We start from the raw sequence: 25488 nt of genomic DNA, 5'->3' as shown, positions 1-25488 counted from the left end.
TAAAAGTGAAGCCACCACAGGTCGGGCGCCCCCTGCTGTTCGGCTGCAGAAAGCTGTGTAACTCCACCCATCCCCATAGGTTTCAATGGCAAAACAGACAACTTTCAATCACGTTTTTTTCTAATATACTGTAATTCTACCTCCATTATTTAAATGCAACAGCTAGTGTAACCTCTGCTTATATTGTCAAATTTTTATATCCCCACAGAATTCGGTTTTTAAAACTTTCTTTGGCTCTATTCAAAAAAGGTGTGGTTATGGTAAAAGGGCTGCTTATGGGCGGGACCAATAACAGACCGTCAGCTGCGCTCCGCCCCGCTCTGCAGTCTGTGACCGCGAGGCAGCCCTCAGGGGCGGGGTTATTTAAATGAGTAGGCGGTCTCTCCACAGCCTTTCTCCCTCCTCTGGTCTCTACTGCGCAGACTCTGGTCTCTGAATCGCCATAATGGCGGAAGATTTTGGCTTCATTTTCATTGAATGAATGGGAACGGCGACACGGCGTCCATCTTTATATACAGTCTATGATTTATAAGAACTTCATAAAAACCCATTCATTTTGGTCTCCCTCGAGAGCGCCCTCTAGTGTTTGATAAAGTCTGAACACATTCTAAACTGGGTAATCTGCTCTCTAGAGAGACTCTGGACAGACCAAAACCCTTAAAACCCTGCAGTTTAACCTGCAGTATAAACTTATTGTAATGCAAACACATATATAACTAATACATGTTAATAATAAATCTCTGAAGCTCAGCTGGCTACACACTGACTCCACACTCCTGTGCACTGAGCTGAATGAACCCCAGACTGGGGCGGATTAAAACTGGCTGACCTTAAGCCGGTTATCTCTCAGATAGATTCTCGGCCATCATGTCAGGACTGTGTGTAGGAGACTCGGGGAGATACGTGTTTTTCTCTCAGTTTTCAGGACTATAAGCTCTGTGGAGATGGAGGACTGCAGGCCAGGCTCGCCTCTGATGCACCTGGACCTGAATAACTTCGACACACCTGAAGCAGAACTCAGCAGGTGAGCCTTTACTACAGCCCTAGCATTACTCAGCCCTGCTCCCGGAGTCCCACTGCGTGTAAACATAAAAAAACCTACCACTTTTAATACGATACCTGCCTACATATCTCAATACAGATCATAGGGGTTAAAAGTATGGACATTCATTACTCTGGTAGAAGTCTATGGACCATTCCACTGAATGGGTTTCATTTGATTGTTGCAACTCTTCCAAAATTATTAATGTAATTAATTTATTAATTAATTTGTATTTTTTCAACTCTGAATCTAATAACACACATATTTAACTATTAAAACATGTACTGATCAATCTTAAACTGAGGATGGTTAGATGGTTACCAAAACTCGTGACATTTAAAAAGCATGTTTAAAAGCAAGTCTACGAATTCCTTTAATTTTCTGTCAAGAAAGTCTTTATTTTAAAGAAATTGTTAACTGCATGTTCAAATATATACGACAAAAGAAAAACAGTATATATGCATGCACATTGCATTTTTCTAAAATATGCAAAGTTATTTATATCTATTCAAGAATCTGAAATTGATCAAAATTATTATCATGCAATTTATTTAACAAATGGATAATTGATGACCCAAATATAATTGGAAAAATGGTTTAAATGAACTAAAACCAGGGGACGATACTCATTTCTGTTATTGTAACTCACACCCGTTATTGTAACTCACTCCCGGTAAAAAAATAATAGAAGATTAACCATTAAACAAAAATTATTAGTTTAATTAAATTAGCATTAGTTAAATGATAATTTTATTAATGATAAAAGAAAATCACAAAAAAGATTAACAATGTGATGATGTTTATTTTTTATTTCAAGGCTGAAGTTACCACCATAAAAAGAGGAAATACCAATGATGCGCCAGTAGAAAGCAGGGTTGGGCTGAGCAAGACGAGTTTGGCATTTAAGAAATATACATTAAAATAAATAGCCTGTTCTGCATATTTCCAATTCCCCTAACTCCAAATTATCAAATAGTCTGTTGACGTTGACACCTAATTTAGAAAATAGAACTATTACACTTTGAATAGCCTAAAAAATAAGGAATATTACTGTACCATGTTTTTTATTATGAGTCTCTGAACTTGGCTTTAAAAATATTATAGGAATAAATTGCCTGTTCTGTGTATTTCCAGTTGCTCTAATTCCAGATCATTAAATAGTCTGTTAAAGTTGACATCAAATTAAAGAGTAGAACTGTTAGTCTGTGAATAGCCTAAAGAACAAGAATTATTACTGTACTATTTTTATTATGACCATCTGAACTTGGCATTTAAGAAAATACATTTTAATGTTTATTATGTATAATATATATTATTAAATGCCAATCTTGTCTTTCTCGGCCCTATCCCGCTCACTACTGGCTCATCATTGGTATTTAAACTTTTTAAGGTGGACCGGAAAATCAAAATAAGAAGCTTGCATATAAGAAGCTAACTTCAGCCTCGTCATTTCAAGTAAGAGCGTAATAAATTTGGATGAATGGATTAAACACAGATCCTTCACTGGAGAGCGATGACGCTGCAGTTATTAGAATAGTAGGATTTTTTTCCCGCCATGTATATGGTTAATGCTGATGTGTTGAGGCATTCTTAAGTTATTACGCTGAAAAGATAACAAGGAGCGATTTTTGTGTCAAATGTGGAGTCTGCATGTGTAAAAAAGATACTCCCTGAACCCTTCACTCTTTCATAGTCTGAGCCTGATGAATCCTGACATTGTCATCTTGGAATTTGCCATCAGGGAAGAAAAAAAACAATGGATATGATGGAATAACTTGGTCTATATTCAGTATATTCAGGTAGTCAGCTGACCTCATTTTTTCAGCACATACTGTTACTGAACCTAGACCTGACCAACTGCAGCAACTGAAGATCAACATCGATTCAACTTTATAGTTGAGTTAAGTGCTGAAGTGCAGAAAGAGACATTTAAATAATACTTAATAATTGATTAGCACTTTTATAGGGCTTATGTTTTAATTAAATAATGTTAATGCCACATATTGATAATGTAGCACAAACAAAACGATACAACATATGTCATACTAATATAATGTCTCAACCCTAAATGTCTTATTACCCAGTCATAGTTTGAATTAATATATTTCAGCTTGGCACCCACTTTCTTGCAGGTTTCTGTTCAAATAAAATACACTGATTATTGTGAACTAAAATTGCATTCTTTCCATTGAATTACCCAGGTACGTTCTGACCAGCCCGAGGTCACTGGAGTCTTGTGCGAGGTTAGGGGTAAAACCTATTGACCTGCTCTTCAAGACGCTCACAGAATTCATGGATGAACATCAGGACACTCCAATGGAAGCACTTGCAGCGCTATATGAGGTTTATGAGAGGGGGCGAAGGGAGCGTGTCCGGCTGTGTCGGAAAGAGAGAGAGAGAATTATACAGGAGGGGAAAGAGCCAGTGTTGGCCATGAAGCCGTTCTCGGGTTTGGAGACAGTGCTGGAGCAGGCCAGCGAGACCCAGAGCATTGACTCCAAAATCAAAAAGTGCCACAGCGAATCATTGCCAATGGGAAAGAGTCGATCGGCAGTTGGGTTCGCTCACGACTCGCACATGACCAAGACGCCATCCGAGCCGAAATCCCCGTATTCTAGTCAGCTCCTGCCTTACAGTCACAGCCTGGGCGACCTCCGGCACTCTCCATCCACTGCAAGGAAGCTGGGCAGGCTTCGACAGGACATCTGCAGGAAGCTGAAAGTCACTGTCCCAGAAAAGGACTGCAAGATAGCAGCACTGATGCTGGTCAAGCAGGAGGAGGAGCAAGCCCAGATACTTCAGAGCCAGAGGGAGCAGCAGCGGCGTGAGGAGGCACAGAAAAAGGAGGAGGTGAGGCGGGCCATCGTAGAGCATAGGAGACGAAAGGAGCTGCTGCGAAGCCTTCGGCTTTGGCATGAGGACATAGAGGCACGGAGGAGGCAGCGGCAGAAGGAGCAGGCGGAGGTGGCACAGCGCCAGAAATGGGAGACGTTGGAGCAAGAGGAGCGCTGGAGGAGGCGGGCGGAGGAGCAGGAGGAGCGGCGGAGGAACCAGCTGGAGAAGGCACGTAAGGAGGCAGAGGAACGCACGCGCCGTCGAGAAAATCTGCTTGGGGAGTTGCAGAGGAAGGAGCAGGCAAAGAAAGAGGAGGCGCTGGGCAACGCCAAGGTGAGGGAGTTTCAAGCTAGGAGGAGCAAAAGTATGAAGGAAAGGAGAGAGCGACAGAGGTTAAGGGAGGAGAACCAGCGAGACCAACTGCGCCACTCCCTCCTGAAGCGTGAAGTAGAGGAGAAAGCCCAGGCTGAGGAGGAGGTGAGAAGGAATGAGCTGGAACGGAGGCTGCAGCGTTCCGAGGAGAAACACTCCCAGCTGCTGGAAGCGAGGCTGGGGGATTTGCGGGAGCGGGCCAAGAAAGAGGCGGTGCGAGCCAGGCGGGCTCGTCTGCGGGCCTGCCAGGAGCAGAAGGAGCGGCAGGAGGCGAAGGAGGTGCTGGCACAGCTTAGCCAGAGGAGAGCAGATGAGGCACAGCAGCATGTAGATCAGCAGAGCAGGAGCCGGGTGCAGCAGGTCATGCTAGAGAACCTGGAGAAGGAGATGAGACACCGCAGGCTCCGGAAGCATGTCCTGAAGGTGGACGAGGCCCAGCTGGAGCAGAGGAGGGACGCCGTGGCTTTAAAGGAGCAGCGCAGGGAGCAGCTACGGAGAGAGCGGGAGGAGGCGCTGGAGAACAGCCGAAAAGTGGCCCACGCCTCCTCCTGCATGAGGGAGATCGTGAGGGAGCAGAGCCGCAGCAGAACGTTCCAGCAGATGGCGCTGCAGGCTGAGTTAAGTGCCCACCTGAGCCGCTTAAAGCTTTGAGCATTTTAGTATTTTAGTGCACAGACAAAATAATCTGTTAACACTCACTTACAAAATCGTAACATTTCTACAGGCATGCAGCAATACAAACACGTAAACAAATAAAAATTTATAATATTGTTGTTCCCACAATGCATTCCTGTCGATAAACACACCATGAATGATTTGATGTAAAAATTAAAATGTCTTGCCTTTTATTTTATTTTATTTAATTAAATTTTAATTGTTCTTATTCATAATGTAAACAGAGTTATCTGGAGTGATTTTATGTGGGATGGTCCTTTGTATAGGATTATTTACTGTTGTGGCGTCAGGAATAGAAAATGGCCAATACAGACATTTTATTTCCTAAAAAAATCTCTTTCTTTTTAGGACAGTATGGAAATTGCTATTAAATGCTGTGCTTTTTACATTTACTTTTACATTTATTTTAATAACAGAAAGTATGAAACCAATATATTTCAGTTATATAAACTTTATTTAATGCATTAATATACACCCGTTCCTGCATTTCAGGCCTGCAACACTGAAAGGACTCAAAGGTTCATCCGTTTGAAAAGGTTTTAATGGTAAGGACTTTATTGGTAAAATGTATAAAGTTTAAATACACAGTATTTACACCTGTGGGAAGATAATTGTTTAAAACTTCACTAGAATATTTATAGAGTGATTAATTATAATTAATTGTAGACTATAATAATGGAGTTAAGGATATTTAAAAATACTGACAATTCCATAGATAGGCTAAAAGATACAGTATAACTGTAATTTGATTTAGGTGTCTGGCAACATGATACCTGCACACTGAGAATCATATCAGTATCAGCAGGTGTTTGTGACTGCATGTGAGGATACTTTTTTTTCATATTGAGTAAACGTCATTTATTTAGTTTTTTTGTTTACTTAGTTAAATATTTCTTCTCATAATCTGGATTATAACATTACTCAAATAGAGCTATTCACTGCATACCAACTCTACCTCTTCACACCTTTACAACTGATGCTCTCAAACACAATAAGAGACAAACATTTTAAGTCATTAACTCTTGATAAGTTCAGCACAGCTGTTACCTGAAAGCCTGAATTCCAGGTGACTCTACTACATAAAGCTGACTGAGAAAATCCAACCAAGATGTGCAAAACTGTCATCTAAGCAAGAGGTGCTATTTTGAAGAATCTAAAATATAAAACATGTTCTGATTTGTTTAAAACTTTTAAAATAGTTTTTGCATAGTTTTGATGACTTTAGGATCTACAATGCAGAACATTAAAAATTAAAAAACACTTTTCTCAAACTTTTGACCTGTTCTGAACAACATTAATATTTACAATATAATTTTATATGTTTGTTTTTTCACCAAAATGAATGCCAGAGAAATTAATGTTTACATTGTATTGTAATTTCATTTTATCATGATTATGCTTTTTTAAAAAATATTTTTTAAATATTTTAAAATGGACTTTAATATGTTTTTTACTCAATTTCAATTGTGAACATTTTGGCTACTTATTAAAAAATAAATATTAATAAATAAAGATTATTTTATAGAATGTGTGTTCTGTAAATTATTGTTCACTGAAGTATAAAAAGAGTATGAATAGTCTTGCTGAAAGTAATATATTGGTCAGTACAGGACCTGTTACTGCTTCCGACATATGGTGAGAAACAGTGTATATTTTAACAGTCACCCCAAACATTTTACACTGCTGTGTGAACGAGGTACTATATGTACACTTCTACTTCAGAGCCCAAACCTGCTGAGCTGTTTTTCCTCTACTGATGCAGACTAGAAAAAATACTATTTGGAAAAATTCATCATATTCCTGTTTAAAAACCTGAATGACTGATTTTTGTCTACAGTGTGATTTTGACTGCAGGAAAATGTATTTTTCTATTTAATATATATTAGATATTTTTATACAAAGAAATATTTACAAACAAAGTACAGGTGCTGGTCAACAAATTAGAATAATTTGAAATAGTGCAATCATGAAATTCTTTGAATGCATTTTTTGTGCAGAAAGCAAATCAGGTGTTCACCGCACCTGTCCTACTCGTTAGACTAATCACAGAACTCGTTACCTGGAAAAAAATTTGCTCAGCTGAGCTTTCCAAAAGGCCCATTTAGGCCATTTAACTGTGACACTGTTGTTTTATTGAATTAGAATAATGGAGAAACTGTTTCATTGAATTAGAATAATTTTTATTATAATTACAATCATCACTTTCTCAGTATTTTGTGGCTGCCCCTTTGGCTTGTATGACTGCCTGAAGTCTCCGCGGCATCGATTTGACCAGCTTGTCGCAAGTTTCCGCACTCACAGCTTCCCAGGCAGTGGCGATGTTCTGCTTCAGTTGGTCCAGCGTAGTAGGCTTTCTGTCGCGAATTTTCCGCTTGACGATGGCCCAAAGGTTTTCAATGACATTGAGGTCAGGCGAGTTGGCCGGCCATGCCAAAACTTCAAGCTGTTTTTTAGTGAACCAATCTTTGGTCGACTTTGCCGCATGAGCCGGTGCAAGATCCTGTTGAAATATGAAGTCTTCTTCGCCGAACTGTTCCTCAACAGTCGGAATCAGGAACGTTTCCAGAACATCTTGATATACGGCAGCATTGACAGTCTTCTTGAGGAAGCAGAGTTTCCCTACACCTCGAGCGGACATGCATCCCCAGACCATAACGCTCTGGGGAAACTTGACGGATCTTTTCACGCACTCGTGGTTGTAGGTTTCGCCACCACGACGCCAGACACGAGGACCTTGGTCACCGAAGGAGATGCAGAAGCGTGATTCGTCACTGAAGACCACTTTCTGCCAGTCTTCAGCAGTCCACTCGCCGTGTTCTTTGGCCCACTTCAGCCGTTTCTCCATTTGTTTCTTGTTCAGCATCGGTTTTACTGCTGGAACGCGAGATTTGAAGCCGAGTTCGCGCAGACGACGGTAAGTAGTTGATCTGGAGACGTCAGCGCCGGTCTGCTTGTTCCACAAGTCGGTGAGCTCGGAAGTGGACTTGAACCGGTTGCTGACTGCGATCTTTCTCAGCTGCTTGTTGTCGCGAGCAGAAGTTTTTCGGACGCCGGAACAGTTGGTGCGCTTGCTGCAGTTTTTCTTGAGAGCTTTGCAGACGGAAGACTGGCTGATGCCGAGCTGCTCAGCAATTTTAGTTTGGGTCAAGCCTTGTTGGCGAAGGGCTTGAATTTGAGCCACTATTCCGGTTGAGAGGTCGCGCTGCTTACCCATGATTGATTTTACAACTTAGAAATTCTACTCAACCCTGACTTTATACTGCACAGTGAACACTCTTCACAGAAAACAAAAAATCGAGCATTTATTCTAATTCAATGAAACGGTTTCTCCATTATTCTAATTCAATAAAACAACAGTGTCACAGTTAAATGGCCTAAATGGGCCTTTTGGAAAGCTCAGCTGAGCAATTTTTTTCCCAGGTAACGAGTTCTGTGATTAGTCTAACGAGTAGGACAGGTGCGGTGAACACCTGATTTGCTTTCTGCACAAAAAATGCATTCAAAGAATTTCATGATTGCACTATTTCAAATTATTCTAATTCGTTGACCAGCACCTGTATACTGCATTAAAGTCAGTCTGTTTTTTCATCCTTCTCTTTTCCTGCTTTTAGTTGTAAACTCTAGTTTAGGAAGAGTAGAATACCTGCTAACCACAACTGTACAGCAAGATTCACTGTCTCTCACTGTCTGTCGGATCAATAAGACTGACTGTACAGGTTCTCTGATTGACAAAGAAATGCTTCTGACTACAACTCACAACTTTTCCCCCAACAGACATCAATTAGGTGGTAAATACAAGCCTAATGATGACACTTTTAAACCTTTTACCATTAAATTCCGTATCTGAACATTTGTATTTCATTTTGAAGATTTTAAACACACAAATTAGTTTTTTTTTTGGTCCCTTGTGCCCCTATGTCATTAGATCTGATTTCCATCCCTCTGTTTTGTGTTCCTCTGAACAATCTTCATTTAAAAGAATATGTACTATAATTTTTGGACTATAAGGTGCACTTAAAAATTCTTGAATTTGTATGCCTTTTAAACCGGTGCACCTTATTTATGAATGTATGTATGTTATGTTGTAAGGAGAAGTAAAGCCACTCCACTGAAGTTCAGCGTTATACAGGAGTTTCAGTTTAGTTCTCCAGCAGGATTAGCATTAGCCGCAACCAATGCTAGGTGCTAGCTCTTTCACTGTTTAGAGCCAACTATATTGGCCTGTAGTCTGGTGCTAACCATGGCTAGCACTGCTGAAGCAGCCTTAGCATTACCCGCTAACTGTGCTAGCTATTTCCCGTTCAGAGGTGAGTATATCAGCCTGTAGTCTGTGTATTTACCATGTTAAAACAAGCTACGTAGGATAAACTGCTATCTGATATTTGCCTTATATTTGTCTTATCGGACCACTTAGTTTGATGTTGTCGGGCAGCATTAGCTGCTAACCGCTAGTGGTTATCCGCTAATGCGGCTGCACCCAACCTTAATGTAAATCAAAGCTTACTGTAAATAAAGGGAAGCGCTTTACTCACCTAAATAAACAGTTTTCAGGAGAAGAATCTGTGTAAATTAACATACAGTGTTCGTTTGACTTTTAAAAAAGCCACCCAGACCCCCCTGTTCCTTACTAGTGTTGCATAATGCGCCTCATAATCCAGTGCGGCTTATAGTGCATAAAAACACTTCCACCCCCTGCCCCAACATAAATCTATACACCCTACCGCTAGAGGTGCACGGATTGGGTCATGGGGTGATAAACAACAGCAGTTTGTAACAATACTCAATAGAATATTGTTTATGGCTTTAATAATGGTATTTCAACCTTAATTTAACAAATGTAAATAGCACAGTATTCCACAATACATAGAGATATGAATACAAATGGCAAAAAGAAAGAAAAAGTGTTGTTTGGGTGTGTTTACACATGCATGCATAAATTTTAAGCACCTTTGCTCGTATGGCTGGAATGATAAACAGCATGTTAACTTTCCTCAAACAGAATATTGTATGTGGCTTGTATTGTCTATGAAAGTTTCTCACATAATATTGGCAGCTAGACAAATACTATCATTGTGTAAACAAAAGTCATACCAAAATTAATTATGACGTTGCAGTGATGTTACCAAAACATTTAAAATTGCTGTCAGAACTTGCAAAAAGCTTGATGGTTACCTGTAACATTCAGAAAACCTTCTACTGACCAAAAACTGTTAGCTGGGTTGTGTGTATGAGTGTTTGCATGCTATAATGTTTAGCAACTTTGCTTATTTGTCTAGAATAATAAACAAAAGCATGTTAACTTTCCTCATCAGAATATTGTATATGGCTTTATTGATGGTTTTTAAACCTTAAATTTTCACAGATGCCATAAATAGTTCTTCATTTTCTGAATGTGTGTATGTTTATGTATGTTCAGAAATGTTGCATGTACTTCTCGAATAATGTGGCATGCTAACCTTCCTCAACAGACTATTGTATAGTTTATTTGGTATGTAATCTAAAATAGTGCACTTTAATAAATATATAAAAATCAGTTTCTATGTATGAAACATACAAAAGTTTCATACATACAACAGTTGAGAGTGGGTGTCGCTTAACAACTATATGCAGTGGTAAAAGTACCGTAAGCCATTAACAAAACATACACAAAGAGTGAACACTGTCAAGTGCAAAGTACATTTAGAAATCTTTTTTGGCATCACAGGAGTCCATGAGGTTAATGTCAGTCATCAGGCAGCCCGAGAGCCAGGAGCACAGGCAGCGCAGCTCCAGTGATCAGAGTGATGCTCTCCGGCACACTCAGACCCCTCTGCTGATAGGGCCCGGGGCCTGCATGGTGGTGAAAATGACTGGTTCTCTGCTGCCCCCTGCTGTTAACCTCAGGCAGGACATGCACAGTGGCCACGTAAAGGAAAGTTCCAGCAGAGACCAGCATGCCAATCCCTGTGGCACTAAGGCGGTGCTGTGCTGAGCCACCAGTCTACAGAGTGGACAGAACAGAGGTTTAATTAGCAACATCATCACATACACATACACTGTGCAAACTTAACTTCATCAGACATAAGCACTACTTTCTCATATAACATTAGTGAACTTTACTTACTTCATAATATCCTAATGATTTAACTAATGAGAACACTTGAGTAAACTACACTCCACCCCTGCAGAATCTTCAGTGAGCATGTGCAGAGGAGCGGTGCGGGAGAATTTTTGAACACTCATTGAACTTTTAGTACACTTAATAGTGGACATCAGTGGTAAGCTTAACTTAGAAATAACAATTTAGGCAAGGTTAGCTTGTGTTTTTGTTTCATAATAAGGAATAATAGGCAAGTATAATTTCTGCCAGACTATACTACTAATAAATGGAGAGTTATGGCTTTACAACACTGTGGCCAGACAGTAAACCATTATATGAAATAGAACTGTACACCCAGGGGAAGGTAGCCCTAGTGGGCACCCTGGTGAGGAATTAGTGGGGGACAGTGGTAGGCATAAGCATTTAAGTAGAATAATTTACCAAAAGGAATTTAAATTTAAAGTAAAACACTGGCTGATTTTTGGTGCAGTGTTTTCTCTGTGTCACATTTGGCCTCTCCTCTGGCCTTCCTGTGGACCTGTCTGTGGTCAGAGTGCTTCTACACGTTCTCTAGATTATGAGAATTGATTTTTAATTAGTGTATCTTGTAGGTGTGGGCTGTAGGTGCCTGACTAACAGAGATTAGTACTCTAATGCAGTTCTATGCTGGGGCACACCAACACAGACATCACACGTTTCCATGGTTCCAAAACAATAAAGCATTATCAGCTATCATGTTGCTGACAAGATGTCATTCACATAACGTCACTGTCCAATGAAAAACAAGTATCTCCTACAAGTAACAAGTAACTTTACAGAAGAGAGAGATGTGTCTTTATTTTTAATGGAAGTCAATGTAAAAATAGTTTATTTCGGGTCATTTTAAAGACTGCTATTGGTCCATTCACCAGGAATTTTAACACAGTGTGAGGCACAGTTTGTGTTTTAATTCTGGAGTTATATTAATACCATTTTAACGGTCATTAGATTGTTCTTTTTGTCCATTCTTTTGTTTTGTTTATATATACACACTTTTTTCTTTGAGTGTGGCTTGGTTTGTTTAATTTCATCCCCAGACGACCGTTTTTTTTTTTTTCAGTTTTACAAGTCTTAGTAATTTTCTTTAGTTGTGTGAAAAATTTGTTTATTTTTTTTGAAGTTCCTTAGACTATATTTTTTCAACATTTTGGGTTTATTTTCGTTTGTTATTTTTCTAATAATAATAGTAAATACATAATTGATGTTCTTTTTTTTTTTTTTTTTACGGGGCGAATAACACAAAGTAATGCAATAGTTACTTTTACTGGTAACTAGTTACTTTTATAGTGGAGTAACTCCGTTAGTAACTCAGTTACTTTTTTGGAGAAGTAACTAGTAACTATAACTAATTAATTTTTCAAAGTAACGTGCCCAACACTGCTCCTTTGTGTCTGACTAAACCACACAGCACTTTTTCATCTGTACAATATTCGCTCCACTCAGTACTCAGTACTAATGATACGTAAGCACTAGAGTTGCAACAGTATGAGATTCCATGATGATATGAAATCCGTCGTAGGCAATATTCTTCTAATTCCTTCAAGTCTGTTTTGAACACTTAAACACTTGAACACTTAAATAAGCAATGTGAAAAATGAGTATGGAAAGATTCTCCTTAAGGACAGATAAAAGCAGTAGCGTGTGTGTGTGAGAGGAAGGGGGCTGACACAATTGATTAAATCTCAACAGTAATTCTACCAAAAAACAGGGCACGGATCATAGAACATGACCCCAGCCACCCCCTTAACCCCTATTGGGGTGCCTATGCCTTGGTGTGGAAACTCTTTGAAAAAGTTTAAAATGGCTCTAAATTAAAGAGCGAGGCAGTGATTGAACTGTCCATGTCTGGTGTGTATGTGATAATATGTGTACTTATGTTCTGAGTTTGGTTAATAGGGGTGGTGTGAGGATGTGATGGCTTGTTGCTGGTGTGGAGGGGGGTGGGACAAAAGGTTTGGGTTGAGTTTATGTATTTATGTCTAGTGAGGCTTTATACGAATGATGGAAATAAATTTCCATTGTAGACAATAAACTGTCTATAAACTGACTCTCTGTCTACAAATAAAAAATAATCTGCATTTTGAACTTCTAGACAGTATCGACAGCGAGGTTACATCACTATATACCCTAAAAAAGCGCTATAAACATTGACAGCACTATTTATTACTGTTATTATTTAAACATTTGCATGCCAGCAGTGCCCAAACTTTTGCGTATATACTTTTATTGTAATATTAGGGTCTTACTGTGCTCAAAATGAAGTATGTGCTAATAGCCAGCACTGGAGCTGCAGCTGAGAAAGCCAGCAGATGCTTCTGGATTGTGCTCTTCTCCAAGCCTGCATGCATTAGGAAAGAGACAAGACCAAACGCAGCTGGAGCCTGAGGACACACACACACACACACACACACACAGATAGTAAGCATAGTAAAGATATTTTTACACCCTGTGAAAATGCCAGCTGCCCTAAGGTTTCCATTTTGGAATTACATCATCATAATATCAGTCCTTTCATATGAACTGTTAATAAAGCAACAGACATATCTGTTATAACTGCAAAATATCAGTTCTTACCTTGTGCAGAATCACAGCGAAGAAGACAATGACCTGAACTGATGCTTGAGAGGAAGCCACAGCTGCTCCTAGAGCAACACCATCAGCTAAAAGAGTTTAATACAGAGATTAATAACATTACTAAACATCTGCTTTTGTTTTCCTTAAAATGAGACCTAATGTAACCATACAGCACCAACCCGAAAACACTTAATGTAATTAAAATGAATCCTAAAATAGTCCTCCTTAATGTCCATTATATCTCAAGTTAAATCAATACTACATAGTAGTTACCTACCTCTACCTTAAAATTACAACTTACAAGTTCAAAAACACTGTAATTATTGGTCAGCTGATTTGTAATAGTGAAAACAGCTTCTCTATAGTTGTGCTCTGGTCTTGGCAGGCTGCACAGTGTAACTAGTAAAGCAGCCAGGATAAAGTTCTGTAACCCATCCAGACTCCAGAATAACTTTTTTCACAAACTAACATTTTTTCGCTTGTAAGACGAGCAGTTGTGGACGGACTCACAACACTACTGATATTAGAAAAATGGTTTCTTTGATTTTACCAAATAGTAAACCTCTGGAATATAATTAAGGAAGATGAATATTCTGTTGGCTGACGAGAAAAAAGTGGAACTTCTTAGAAGGTGTGTGTCCTGTTACCTCTAGCATTAAAACCACATACAGCCCTGGAAAAAAATAATAAACAACTTAAAAATTATGAGTTTCTTTGATTCTACCAAATTGAAAACCTCTGGAATATAATGTAGGAAGATGGATGATTACAAGCCATCAAACCAAGTTGAACTGCTTGAATTTTTGCACCAGGAGTTATTCAGAAGCAGTCTGTAAGACTGGTAGAGGAGAACATGCCAAGATGCATGAAAACTGTGATTCCACTAAATATTGATTTCTGAACTCTTAAAACTTTATGAATATGAGCTGTTTTTCTTTGCATTATTTGACATCTGAGAACTATTATTTTGCATTATTTTGTTATTTCAGCCATTTCTCATTTTCTGCAAATGAATGCTCTAAATTACAGTATTTTTATTTGGCATTTGGGAGAAATGTTGTCTGTAGTTTATAGAATAAAACACAATGTTTATTTTACTCAAACATATACCTATAAAAAGCAAAATCAGAGAAACTATTTCAGAAATTTAAGTGGTCTCTTATTTTATTTTCAGGGCTGTGTATATTCTTGGATATATTGTAAAACATACAGACACTGTTGTATTTGTTTGTGCACTTTTCTACTAACATTATATCAGTTGTGTTGTGAGTCCATCCACATCTGCTCATCTTACAAGCACAGTTCTGCCATCAGCCAGCGAGTGGCACAGTTTCCCTGTTTACTGTTGCTGCTTTTGAAGCTGCACAGTTGATTTACATGATCCACCAACCACACTTATATTATTGTTGGGCTTTTACACTAGTGCCCTGCTGAAGCTCGTTCTCCAACAAGCTGACTGGCTGTATGTTGAAAAGAGGGACTATCTAACCAGCAGGAAGTCTCCTTATAACCAGTTTCACCACATGCAAATTCACCGTCCCAATAGCATCCAAAAATAGCTTTAATTTTCTCAGTCATATCAGTATCTGTATTATTACTCTACTGAACCAGTCTAAAATTCTTTCATATTTAATAATTAATTTAAAAAGTAGGAGCAAGAAATCTTCACAAAATGCTATTTTAAATAGATCTATAAAATCAGTTTATCAGTTTTGTGACATCAGTATGATGTTCAGTTTTAAAAATCGACAATGCAGGTGAAGTCACGTGAACTGGTGTCCATTAATGTCCATGCAATATAGTTTAAATGTCACAAATTGCCCCTTGAGTAATAACAGTAGCTGCTCCATTGGAAATATTGTGTTTTGCCAAAAATGACAAAGATAACTATTCCTGGCAATACTTCCTCTTGATCCAGACAGTGACAAAGGGTGAATTTAATACCAGCTGTTAATAAAAGAGAAGCAAAATAGAGAATGGGTTCAGACAGAGCGAGTCAAGGCTGGTGGGAGATTTCCAGAGATTGCTTATCTGCATTTGTCGGCTTCATTCTTTGGTGAGATACAGACCGAAGAGTTCAGTGTCCCAACAAAAATGTGCCATGGTGGAATACACAGAAAACCCACCCCCACTGTCTGTGTTCAGACCAAGGGGCTATTCATCAGATTCACAATTTAAACTATATTTGTATAATTATTGCAGGAAACACATTGTTTGATTGTGTGAAGTGAAAGGAAAGAAATCCTGGATTGAAAGTCTACCTGCAGCGTGGATGAGGAGACCCAGCGTGGCTGTGATGCCGCTGCCGTTGTAGATGCTCGACCGTGAGTCTGTTTGGAGAGAAACACATTGGTAAAGGAATCGTGCAGAACAAATAGATAATTCTATTGTCTGTTTATTTACACAGTAACCCATTCTTTTAAACAATATTTTCTCCACAATTAATTGCAATAAAGACCATGTTATGCTACTAATATAATAATACAACAATATAATAATTCATAAACACATTAATTCCTTTCAAAGAGCAATTAACATTTAATTATTAGGAAAATGTAGACAATGAAATTACAAAATAAATAAACAAAACATAAATCAAATAAAACTACTATTAACAAACCTTGACAGGCTCTTCCAATTAAAATATTAAGTTTAGCTAAAATGGTGGGGTCTATATATTGCACATATTGCATAAGTTGATAATTATGGTGGTAGGCCAAGTTAGAGTAAAATTTGCTAAACATAGCAACTTTGCAGGAGTTTGTTTAATTTTACTATCCTCTGTCACAAATACTGATTATTGCTGTTTAATAGCACCGCTTCTAATTTTATTATACTAGTTAATTTAGAAAACTATCAGTATAATAAATGTAAACTTTAGTAAACAAAAAGAGTGTGTTGTTGTGGTCCCAGTGGATCAGATACAGAAGTGCTGGTGGAGTTTTAAACACTGTGTTCACTCACTGTCCTCAACTCTATTACACACTCAGCAGGAGGAAGATCTTTATCTTATCAACCCCTCCAATAACCTTCCCCAAACTGTAACTTTTGGAAATTAATATTTCCCCTTAGATAATGCTGCAGATGCATGGGTTCATAGACATAGGAAAGTGTGATAAACGGAGATGCTGGTGCTGTTGTCCACAACGGCCGACAGCATGTGATCACTCGGGTTTGGATGTCAGTGTTTCAGGGAGCCTCCGTGTCTATGCTACCTTCTGGCTCTCTCCCTTAAGTTAGGCTGCTATATTCACTGCTGTGGACTGCTATGTCTGATTCACTCACTGTACCAGCACAACACACACTAACACCTCATACACCACCACCATGCTAATCAGCTTTATGCAAGTGAAGGTGCTCCAGAAAAAATCTGATTTAGTGATATCTACAGCCCTGTCTCCACAGTGTGAATGTAAAATAGGTTGTGACTCTAGCACGTCTGTTTTTTAATTAATCCTAAACTACAAAGCTTCTGCTCTGAGTGTCTCCTGGCGGTTCTCCGAAACGCTTGACTGATACTACTCCCTTATTCCGTGCCTTTTATTGAGACTGTGATTTTATCATACTCACATTCATTATCCACTCAACTCAACTATCCACTGATCTCAGCAGGTCCCAGTGGCTTTATGATTGTAGCCAAATTAATGCTCTTTTACCATAAATCAGTTAACACAAGGTAATCTCAACACTGCCTGTCAGAGATCTTTTACCTAATAATATAATACCAGGAATTATGGATGTATTGCCACTAATATTCTTCCCTGAAGGTTTAGCCTATTTTTTAGATTAGTGCCACCATGTGTATTTGAACTGTAATTTTAGTAAGTCTAATTGGGGGCCAGAAATTGGAATGGCTCATTAAATGCAATTAAATGAAATCATGAATTCGCACTGCAACAAACATTGCAAGAAATGCAAGAAAAACATTTACAATCTACAATCTTCAACCTACTGCAAGTACTAACACAGTTCTCAAAGAGTGTTTAAAGTATGTTAGGGACACGGCGAGTGACTCTAACTAAAAACAGAGTAAGTAGCTGAACTGTAGTTTACCGCGTGCAGAGCAGTACTCAGCAATCTGGTCAACCACAAACATGAGGGTGAAGCCCAGCACCAGAGACAGTCCTATGAAGACACGTGGACGCGGGCCTTTCTCTGTGGACGACTCCAGAGTCGAATTGGAGTCTGTGCTGTTTAGTTTAGTTTTAATAACGGAGCAATCCGTATCTGCAAGGAGAAGACCAAGAAGAGGAATTAGCTTCCGGCACAAACACAGTTAAACCCCCTCCTCCAACAGGCCATGAGTGCAGCAGAGAGAGAGGAGGGTAAGGGGCACAAATCAGTACTGGATCAAATGTAACACTAATTCATGTATGTAGTTAAACAGGTTTAAGTACAACATGCTTTTAGCAGTTCTATTCTACTCGTAGCAACGTCGTTGTTGCTACTATTCTATTCTACTCGTTTGCATACTTTATTCTTTTACTTTATATATAAATGTCTCAATTTATTTAGCCCTGTTTCATGATTCGCATCATTTTACCAAGTTCTTGACAGTTCATATCCCTATTAGGGATGCAAAGTTTGGCTTACAAATCCACCTGTATCTAGACCAGTCTGGCTCTGAGCTGCAGTAGTATGGTATTTCCTCCGACACTGTTTAACAGGGACTCGCAAATTTTCAGACTCCCTCAATCACCTATACTGAGCTTAAGCACAGCTAACAGGAGCACAGCTAACATGTGTGGACATTCCTCCAGCACGGACTAAAGGCTAGTGTGTGTTGGCAATCGGCATCCCGCTAAAGTTTAATACTTTAGAGCCGTGTGTGTGATCCTGCACAGTGCCTCCTGCTGTATACTGCTGCACAGAGCTCCATGTGTGATCCTTCCACAGCGCTGATTACTGGGCTAAACGGTGGGTCTCTTCAGTTTAGTTTCACTCTGGTTTTATTGATTTGCTGGTAAAGGAACACATTATAAGCAGAGCTTTTCAGCTAACTTTAAACTGTTTAATCCTGACCACGTATAAACACTGGCGAGTGTTTAGATGAACTATTGGTGTATTTAGGAACGGACAGTAGCTTCAGCTATTGATCATAATTTGAAAGGAAATCGCCAAAACCTAATATTTATGCTTCTACATTAACCAACACAGAAGTGTGAAAAAGGTCTACTGGTATTCAGGGCAAACAGCTAATGATGAAGGAAACAGAAAAAATTGAAACAAAAAAAAAAAACATGATAGCAAAATATTATCCAAGCACAGTAAATACAGTACCAGTCAAAAGTTTAGAAACACCTTAAATTTAAAGGTTTTTCATTATTTTAAAATGTTCTGCATTGTAGATTAATACTAAAGTCCTCTATACTACGAAGAAAAACATGGAATTATTTAGTAGAAAAGTGTTAAACAAACTAGAATATGTTTTATATTTTAATTTCTTCAAAGTTGCACATCTTGCTTAGATGACAGCTTTGTTCATCTTAGCACTTTCTCAGCATTATGAGGGACGAGATTACCTGGAATGACTTTCAGTCCCTCTTAATGTGTTTGAGAGCATCAGACTCAATATTTGACTTCAATAGTCATCATAACTTCAATATTAAAGGTGTGTCCAACCTTTTGACTGGCACTGGAGTGACTTATAAAGTCACTCTGCTACAGAAAGTTTTTCTTTGATAGAAAATCTTCTCCTAGAGGAAGAACAGAGGAAGCACTCGGGGAGAACAGAGAGGCCAGCAGAATCTTCCTCACCTCTCCATGACTCCTCCACTAACTCCACTCCCTCTGGAATGATTATAGCAAGGGCGGTGCCACACAGAAGCCCCGCCCCCAACACACTCACAAACTGCAGCTTTTGCTGTGGAGAGAAAAATAAGACGTATTAGCACTTAAGCAGAGATGGGATGAACAGCCTGAAGCTACACTTTACTAACAATCATTTGTTTCTAAACACTGATACTAAACACAGTAGTGCAGTGATACTTCTGCATAAAATCACTCATATTTCAAGAAATAGGAACGAGAGCTCCTTAGATATAGTGCTGTTATAAATTCTCTCCAGGTAAGACAAGAGCAAGACAAGCATTTGATTCCACAGAGCTGAGCTAATGTTACTTCAGTGTGTTTGCTTGTTAAGCTAATTGGCTAGCGTTAGCTAGATAGCTGTGCTTCTTTGGAGGTGCTGTTTTACACAACGCTCCACAGCGCCTCTAGTGGTATGGTGGAATGTGAACAACGCAAACCGGTTTAATTTCCCCTCCAGATGAACCGGTATACCGCCTAGCACTAATGAACATTGTTTAGTTTTGAAATTCTGAGATTGAATCAATGTCTACTCTATAAAGTTATTTTGTGTTTTACTCAGATGAACTAATATTATCAAGTGAAGAAAACTGACCAGTCAAGAATACTCAATAAAATTAGTTTAGATAACATCAACCTGAAAACCTAAAAGTGTTTGTTGAGCCAAAAAAGGAAACGGATTTCAACCCTTCAGGGATTTCAGGGAGTTTTGGTTTAATGCACATGGACCAAGACACTTTCATCAGTGTTGGTTTATACAGCTTTACCATAAGCTCCTGGGACCATATATTTGCATACTGGGTGTGTCCTCCCCATTACTTAGCACCAGTGTGTTGTAGGTAACCCAAAGCTACCTTCTCCTGGTTGTGCATTGCTATTTTATAGCTACCAAGCCTTGGCGTTTTTAGTTGTTAGTATTTCAAATCTTTTGTACCAGTCAATAGTGTAGAAATCTTCTGATTCAATGGGTTTTTCTTCTTTTTATTTTTTATTTTTACATTGTAAATGTAATATTAAAGACTATATTAAAGCATGTGGAATTGTTCTGTAAACATCATGTAAAAGAGTTTTAAACAAACCAGAATATGTTTTATATTTTAGATTCTTCTTAGTATCACATTTATCTTTAAGGACAGATCTGTACACTCTTGGTATTTTAATCTTAGTGTCCTCATGAGAGAGAGTCACCTGGAATAGTTTTCTCAGCATCTTGAAGGAAGGAGTTCCTAGAGGTGCTGAACAATAGTTGCTGCTTTTCCTTCACGCTGTGAAGCTCCAGCTCATACCAAATCACCTCAAATCACCATCTCAGTTCATCAGGTTTAGATCAGGGGATTGTGGAGGACAAACACTTTTATTACGGTTTACTAAGTTTACATAATTCCACATGTGTCCCTTAATCGTTTTTACGTCTTTAATATTAATCTATAATGTAGAAATTTAATACAATAAAGAAAAACACTGAATGAGTGTGTATTCTAATTAACTAAATATTTTAGAAAATATTACTTTAAAAAGGTTATTTCTTTACATTATTTAAGTAAATTAAACTTCTCCAGGTTTACAGTGTTTTTTTCTGCTGAACTCTGTAACTCCAGTGGTGTGTTAACTGAGATAACAGCAGAACTGAAACTCGCTCAGGGAATCTGGAGCAGCAGGAGTGAGTAATCTGAGAGATTTAGACCTTTACTCTGTATATAAACCGCCCAGACTAGTTCCAGTCTTGATTAACTCTTACAGACAGAGAGATAAAGCTGTGTTACGGTTTAATTCGGCTGTAAATACTGTACCTCTGTAGTTAAATAGTTTAACAGACTGAGAGAGTGAGTGAACGCAGCTTCAGCTGGACCGGAGCCGCCTGGTACCGTTAACTTAGCCCCTACCCGCCCGGTCCGAATAAACCCGTCGCCCTTCTACCCCGCTCCCCGCGGCGGGCCCGGGGCTTCCTGCTGCCGGATAATTATCGATCTCACTTACCTGGGATAAGTTGATCAGTACCGGGATCAGTCCTAGCAGAAAGCATCCCGCGAACATCGCCACGGAGACCAGAACCACCGCCGCCGCTCCGTCCATTCCTCCGCCCGCCGGGGAGAGAGACCCGCTCCGCTCCTCAGGGGGTTCTGGTACCGGGGATCATACCCCGTGTTTTTAACCTCCAGCGAACCGCGGTAGAACCGGCGGTAGATCCGGACCGAGCGCTGCGGGAGGAGCTGCACTGAGAGCGGGCAGCTCAAACTTTCCACGTAGCCTAGTTTAACCTAACCGCCGGGGCAGAGCCTATATAAAGAGCCCCCCAGCGGCGGAGAGCGGGAACTGCAGACCGCGGCTCAGCGCTGCTCCACACACTTCCCTCTGCTTACAGTATTATAACGCTGACTGCAGGCAAATCATGAGACTCCAGCGTGACGCTCAGACTAGATACTTTCACTTTTTACTTTATTCTGTGGTTAACACTCATTCCAATACACCAATCAGCACCTCCACCTCACCAGACTGATAACTCCCATATATATTTTTATATATAAATTTATATATATATAAATGTATAAAAGTATATGTTTGCATGGTTTTATTGGAAACAACATGTTTACATTCACAGTGAGGGGGGAAAAAGGTATGTTAACCCCTAGGCTAATGACTTTTCTAAGAGCTAACTGGAGAATGTGATGAGATTGGATGTGTTGGTTAAAGCTGCCCTGCCCTATAAAAAATACACACACCAGTTTTGAGTTTGCTGTTCTTAAGAAGTATTACCTGATATGAATCATGCCTTGCTCAAAAGAGCTCTCAGAAGAACTACGTGCGAGGAATTGTTGACTTGCATGAAGCTGGAAAGGATTACAAAAGTATCTCTAAAAGCCTTGATGTTCATGTGTCCACGGTAAGACAGACTGGCTACAAATGGAGAAAGTTCAGCACTGTTGCTACTCTCCCTAAGTGTGGTCATCCTGTAAAGATGACTGCAAGAGCACAGCTCAGAATGATCAATGAGGTGAGGAAGAATCCTAGAGTGTCAACTGAAGACTTATAGAAATCTCTGGCACATGCTAACATTTTTGTTAACAAATCTAAAATAAAGAAAACATTAAACAAGAATGAAGTTCATCGGAGGACACCACAGAGGCAGCAACTGCTGTTAAAAAAAACATTGCTGTTTGAGCACCTGGATGTTCCACAGAACTACTGGCTAAATATACTGTGGACAGATAAAACCAAAATTGAGTTTTTTTGGAAGGAAAACACAGCGCTATGTGTGGAGAAAAAAGGCACTGCACACCATCATCAAAAGAGTTGCAGGTCCGATCTGCAACTACAGGTACGTTTGGTTGAGGTTAATGCTGCCGAAAGATTGTCAACCAGTTATTAAATCCAAAGGTTCACATACTTTTTCCCCACTAACCAATTGGTCTGGTAATATTAAAATTCATTGAAAACACATTGAAATTTAGGTTTTCATTGGCTGTAAGCTGTAATTATCAACATTAAAATAAATAAACGCTTAAAATAGATCACTCTGTCTGTAATACATTTATTTAATATATGAGTTTCACATTTTGAACTGAATTACTGAAATAAAGTAACTTTTCAATTATATTCTAATTTGAGATGCAATTAAAAGTAGGCTTTGTTAACAATCAAAGGCTTCAAAGTAGAGATCAAATTCCCATGTGCAACACAAATGCTGAGTGAGTGGTTCTTCCTGTTCTTCCTTCTACCAATCTAACCAAACAGGCTTCACCTTGTCAGCTGATTCTGTATGAGCCTAAACTCTGACTGTTTATAATAAAACATTCCACCAGATTGTATCAGTGTTGTAAAAAGAGTAAAATGAGAATGCCCTGTATAACATTCACTGTATGTTCTTTTAACTTTTTGCTGGAACTAATATTGACCTTTAGTTGCTCCTTTAAACACCAACATCATCAAAGGATACTTTTATTTTAATTGATAAAGTGCTTACTACTGAGCATGCTTTAACACAAACCAATCAGCCGTAACATTATAAGCACAGACAGGTAAAGTGAGTAACATGAGTAACACACTAACTACTTCTAACCCCATTTCCTTCTTCCCCTCCTTCACTTCTCTATCCCTTTATTTCCCTTCAACCTCCTTTAAGCCCTATCTAAAAATGGGTTATCTAAATTCCTATTACTTTTGTACTTCATTATTGTAAGTCGCTTTGGACAAAAGCGTCTGCCAAATGAAATGTAATGTAACGTAATGTAACATTGATCATATCTTTACAGTCACTATATATATATATATATATATGGTAATAGGTGAACAGGAGGTTTTTGAAATTGATGTGTAGACGCATGACAACTGGGCAAGTTTAAGAACATGAGTGACATTAACATGGGCCAGATTATGTCTAGATAAACAGTTGGGTCAGAACATCATGGAGTGTTTCTGGTATGCAGTGTTAAGTACCTATCAAATGTGCTCATAGGAAAAACACTAAAAATTGGTTGCTTTGTTTAAAAAATTGGTTGTTATGTTTAATAAATATGATGCACTCATGCTAAACACTTTCATGTCTTATTTGTTAAACCAACATGACTGTTTAATACATATTGAAACTGAAAAAAAAAGTTATAACTTACATTCTATTAATTGGTATTTTTTTAAGTAATTATAGGATACACTAAGCATGAATAGCTTTGTAGCATTTTGCTAACATAAGTCCACTCACAGGTAACTTGATCTTACAGTCTTTAAAAAAATTTTTTTTTATTATTATTATTTTATTTCTAATTTTTCCCATTTTCTCCCCAATTTACACGGCAAATTACCCAACCCACTCACTAGGACTCCCCCTATCATTAGTAATGCCCCAACACACCAGGAGGGTGAAGACTAGCACATGCTTCCTCTGACACATGTGAAGCCAGCCACCGCTTCTTTTCGAGCAGCCAGCGCACTCGGAGGACAGCGCAGCAGCTCAGTTCCGATACATCAGCTCACAGACGCCCTGTGCTGCAGACATTACCATAGGAATGATGTGGGGAGAGAGCGCCATCTACCCACCTGGAGGGAGCAGGGCCAATTGTGCTCCCTCTGAGCACCGGCAGCTTGATGGCAGCTGGGGTTCGAATCTGCGACATGCGATCTTACAGTCTTTAATACCAAGAACAGGCAAGCATAATGTAAAAATGGCAACACAAGGCCACACATAGTAGAAGAAGGTAGCCTGAGAAGAAAGACTATACAGTGATTGAGAGTAAAGGAGAGGGAACCCCTCTGTGTTGGTTCAGTGCAACCAGTAAAACCCTCAACAGGATCGTGGGGACCAGAGACTCAGTGATGCATTTCTTATGCATTTACTTTTCCACTGATGTGGAACCGACACAGTGTTGATTTGCAAAACAAATTTTTAAACTAGTTCTCTGCATTTCTACCAACAAATGCAGGTTCTGGAACCAGGAATGTTCATTTGCAGTGAGAACCGAAGAATACTAGGTTCTTCAACCTGAACTGTCACCACTTCTGTTTACTTCTGCCGCTGTATAACGCCTTCTGTGGATGGCGTATAATGTGACGTTTTGACGGTTCCACTAAACTGGTGTAATTGTGGGCTTGTTCGCTGAAAAGCACCACAGTTCTTTTACGCTCGAACAGAACTGGTTCAAGAGTTCTTTTGGTGGAAAAGCGCTATACGTGAAGGTTCCTCCTCCAATTTTCAGCACTTATAGAAGAGTTTGATTAGATTTATCCCTTTATACTTTCTGTTAGGGCTGTTTAAAAAAAATTAAAAGGTATATAATGTTGTATTAAACCAAAACAAACCATACATTGTATAACTTAAATGTTATTATTATTATATAATATAAAATATGAAATATAAAGCTTTCTATTGTATTCAGATCTAGTAAGCTTACTGAATAACACTGAACTCAACATAATGTTCATGATACTAACGTAGTCTGAGACAACATTTACCTTGTGACTGGGTGCAGTATAAAACCGGCAGTATCCATTAGAACAGAGGTGGGGAACCGAGGAACAGAGTCCAGCAAAGTTTACTGATTTCCCTGCTTTAACCGACCTATTAACCCTAACA

General features: G+C 39.0%; 2 protein-coding genes across 2 annotated transcripts; one reads left to right on the top strand and one right to left on the bottom strand.

Moving 5' to 3' along the window:
* Window positions 1-623: 623 nt before the first annotated feature.
* Window positions 624-6119, top strand: LOC103022869 (coiled-coil domain-containing protein 177). Its single transcript, XM_007228751.3, has 2 exons — window positions 624-1024; window positions 3244-6119. Exons 1-2 carry the CDS (start codon window positions 945-947, stop codon window positions 4898-4900), a joined length of 1737 nt encoding a protein of 578 aa, XP_007228813.3. The 5' UTR covers window positions 624-944; the 3' UTR covers window positions 4901-6119.
* Window positions 6120-9708: 3589 nt separating this feature from the next.
* Window positions 9709-21714, bottom strand: LOC103023919 (zinc transporter ZIP9-A). Its single transcript, XM_049481753.1, has 7 exons — window positions 21402-21714; window positions 19374-19479; window positions 17670-17843; window positions 15878-15946; window positions 13617-13702; window positions 13289-13423; window positions 9709-10904 (listed from the first exon to the last, which is right to left on the bottom strand). Exons 1-7 carry the CDS (start codon window positions 21495-21497, stop codon window positions 10647-10649), a joined length of 924 nt encoding a protein of 307 aa, XP_049337710.1. The 5' UTR covers window positions 21498-21714; the 3' UTR covers window positions 9709-10646.
* Window positions 21715-25488: the final 3774 nt, after the last annotated feature.

The sequence above is a fragment of the Astyanax mexicanus genome, chromosome 7 (genome assembly GCF_023375975.1).
Source record: "Astyanax mexicanus isolate ESR-SI-001 chromosome 7, AstMex3_surface, whole genome shotgun sequence".
Classification (NCBI taxonomy): domain Eukaryota; kingdom Metazoa; phylum Chordata; class Actinopteri; order Characiformes; family Acestrorhamphidae; genus Astyanax; species Astyanax mexicanus.
Note: the sequence above shows the minus strand (reverse complement) of the source record. Positions and strands in the feature narration are given on the sequence as shown.

Excerpts from the sequence above, each read along its gene's own strand:
- LOC103023919 (XM_049481753.1), bottom strand. The coding sequence starts at position 21,497 with ATGGACGGAGCGGCGGCGGTGGTTCTGGTCTCCGTGGCGATGTTCGCG. Across the intron at positions 19,480-21,401 it reads TACTGATCAACTTATCCCAG|CAAAAGCTGCAGTTTGTGAG; the intron begins GTAAGTGAGATC and ends TTCTCTCCACAG. Across the intron at positions 10,905-13,288 it reads CATACTTCATTTTGAGCACA|ACTGGTGGCTCAGCACAGCA; the intron begins GTAAGACCCTAA and ends TCCACTCTGTAG.
- LOC103022869 (XM_007228751.3), top strand. The coding sequence starts at position 945 with ATGGAGGACTGCAGGCCAGGCTCGCCTCTGATGCACCTGGACCTGAAT. Across the intron at positions 1,025-3,243 it reads CCTGAAGCAGAACTCAGCAG|GTACGTTCTGACCAGCCCGA; the intron begins GTGAGCCTTTAC and ends TGAATTACCCAG.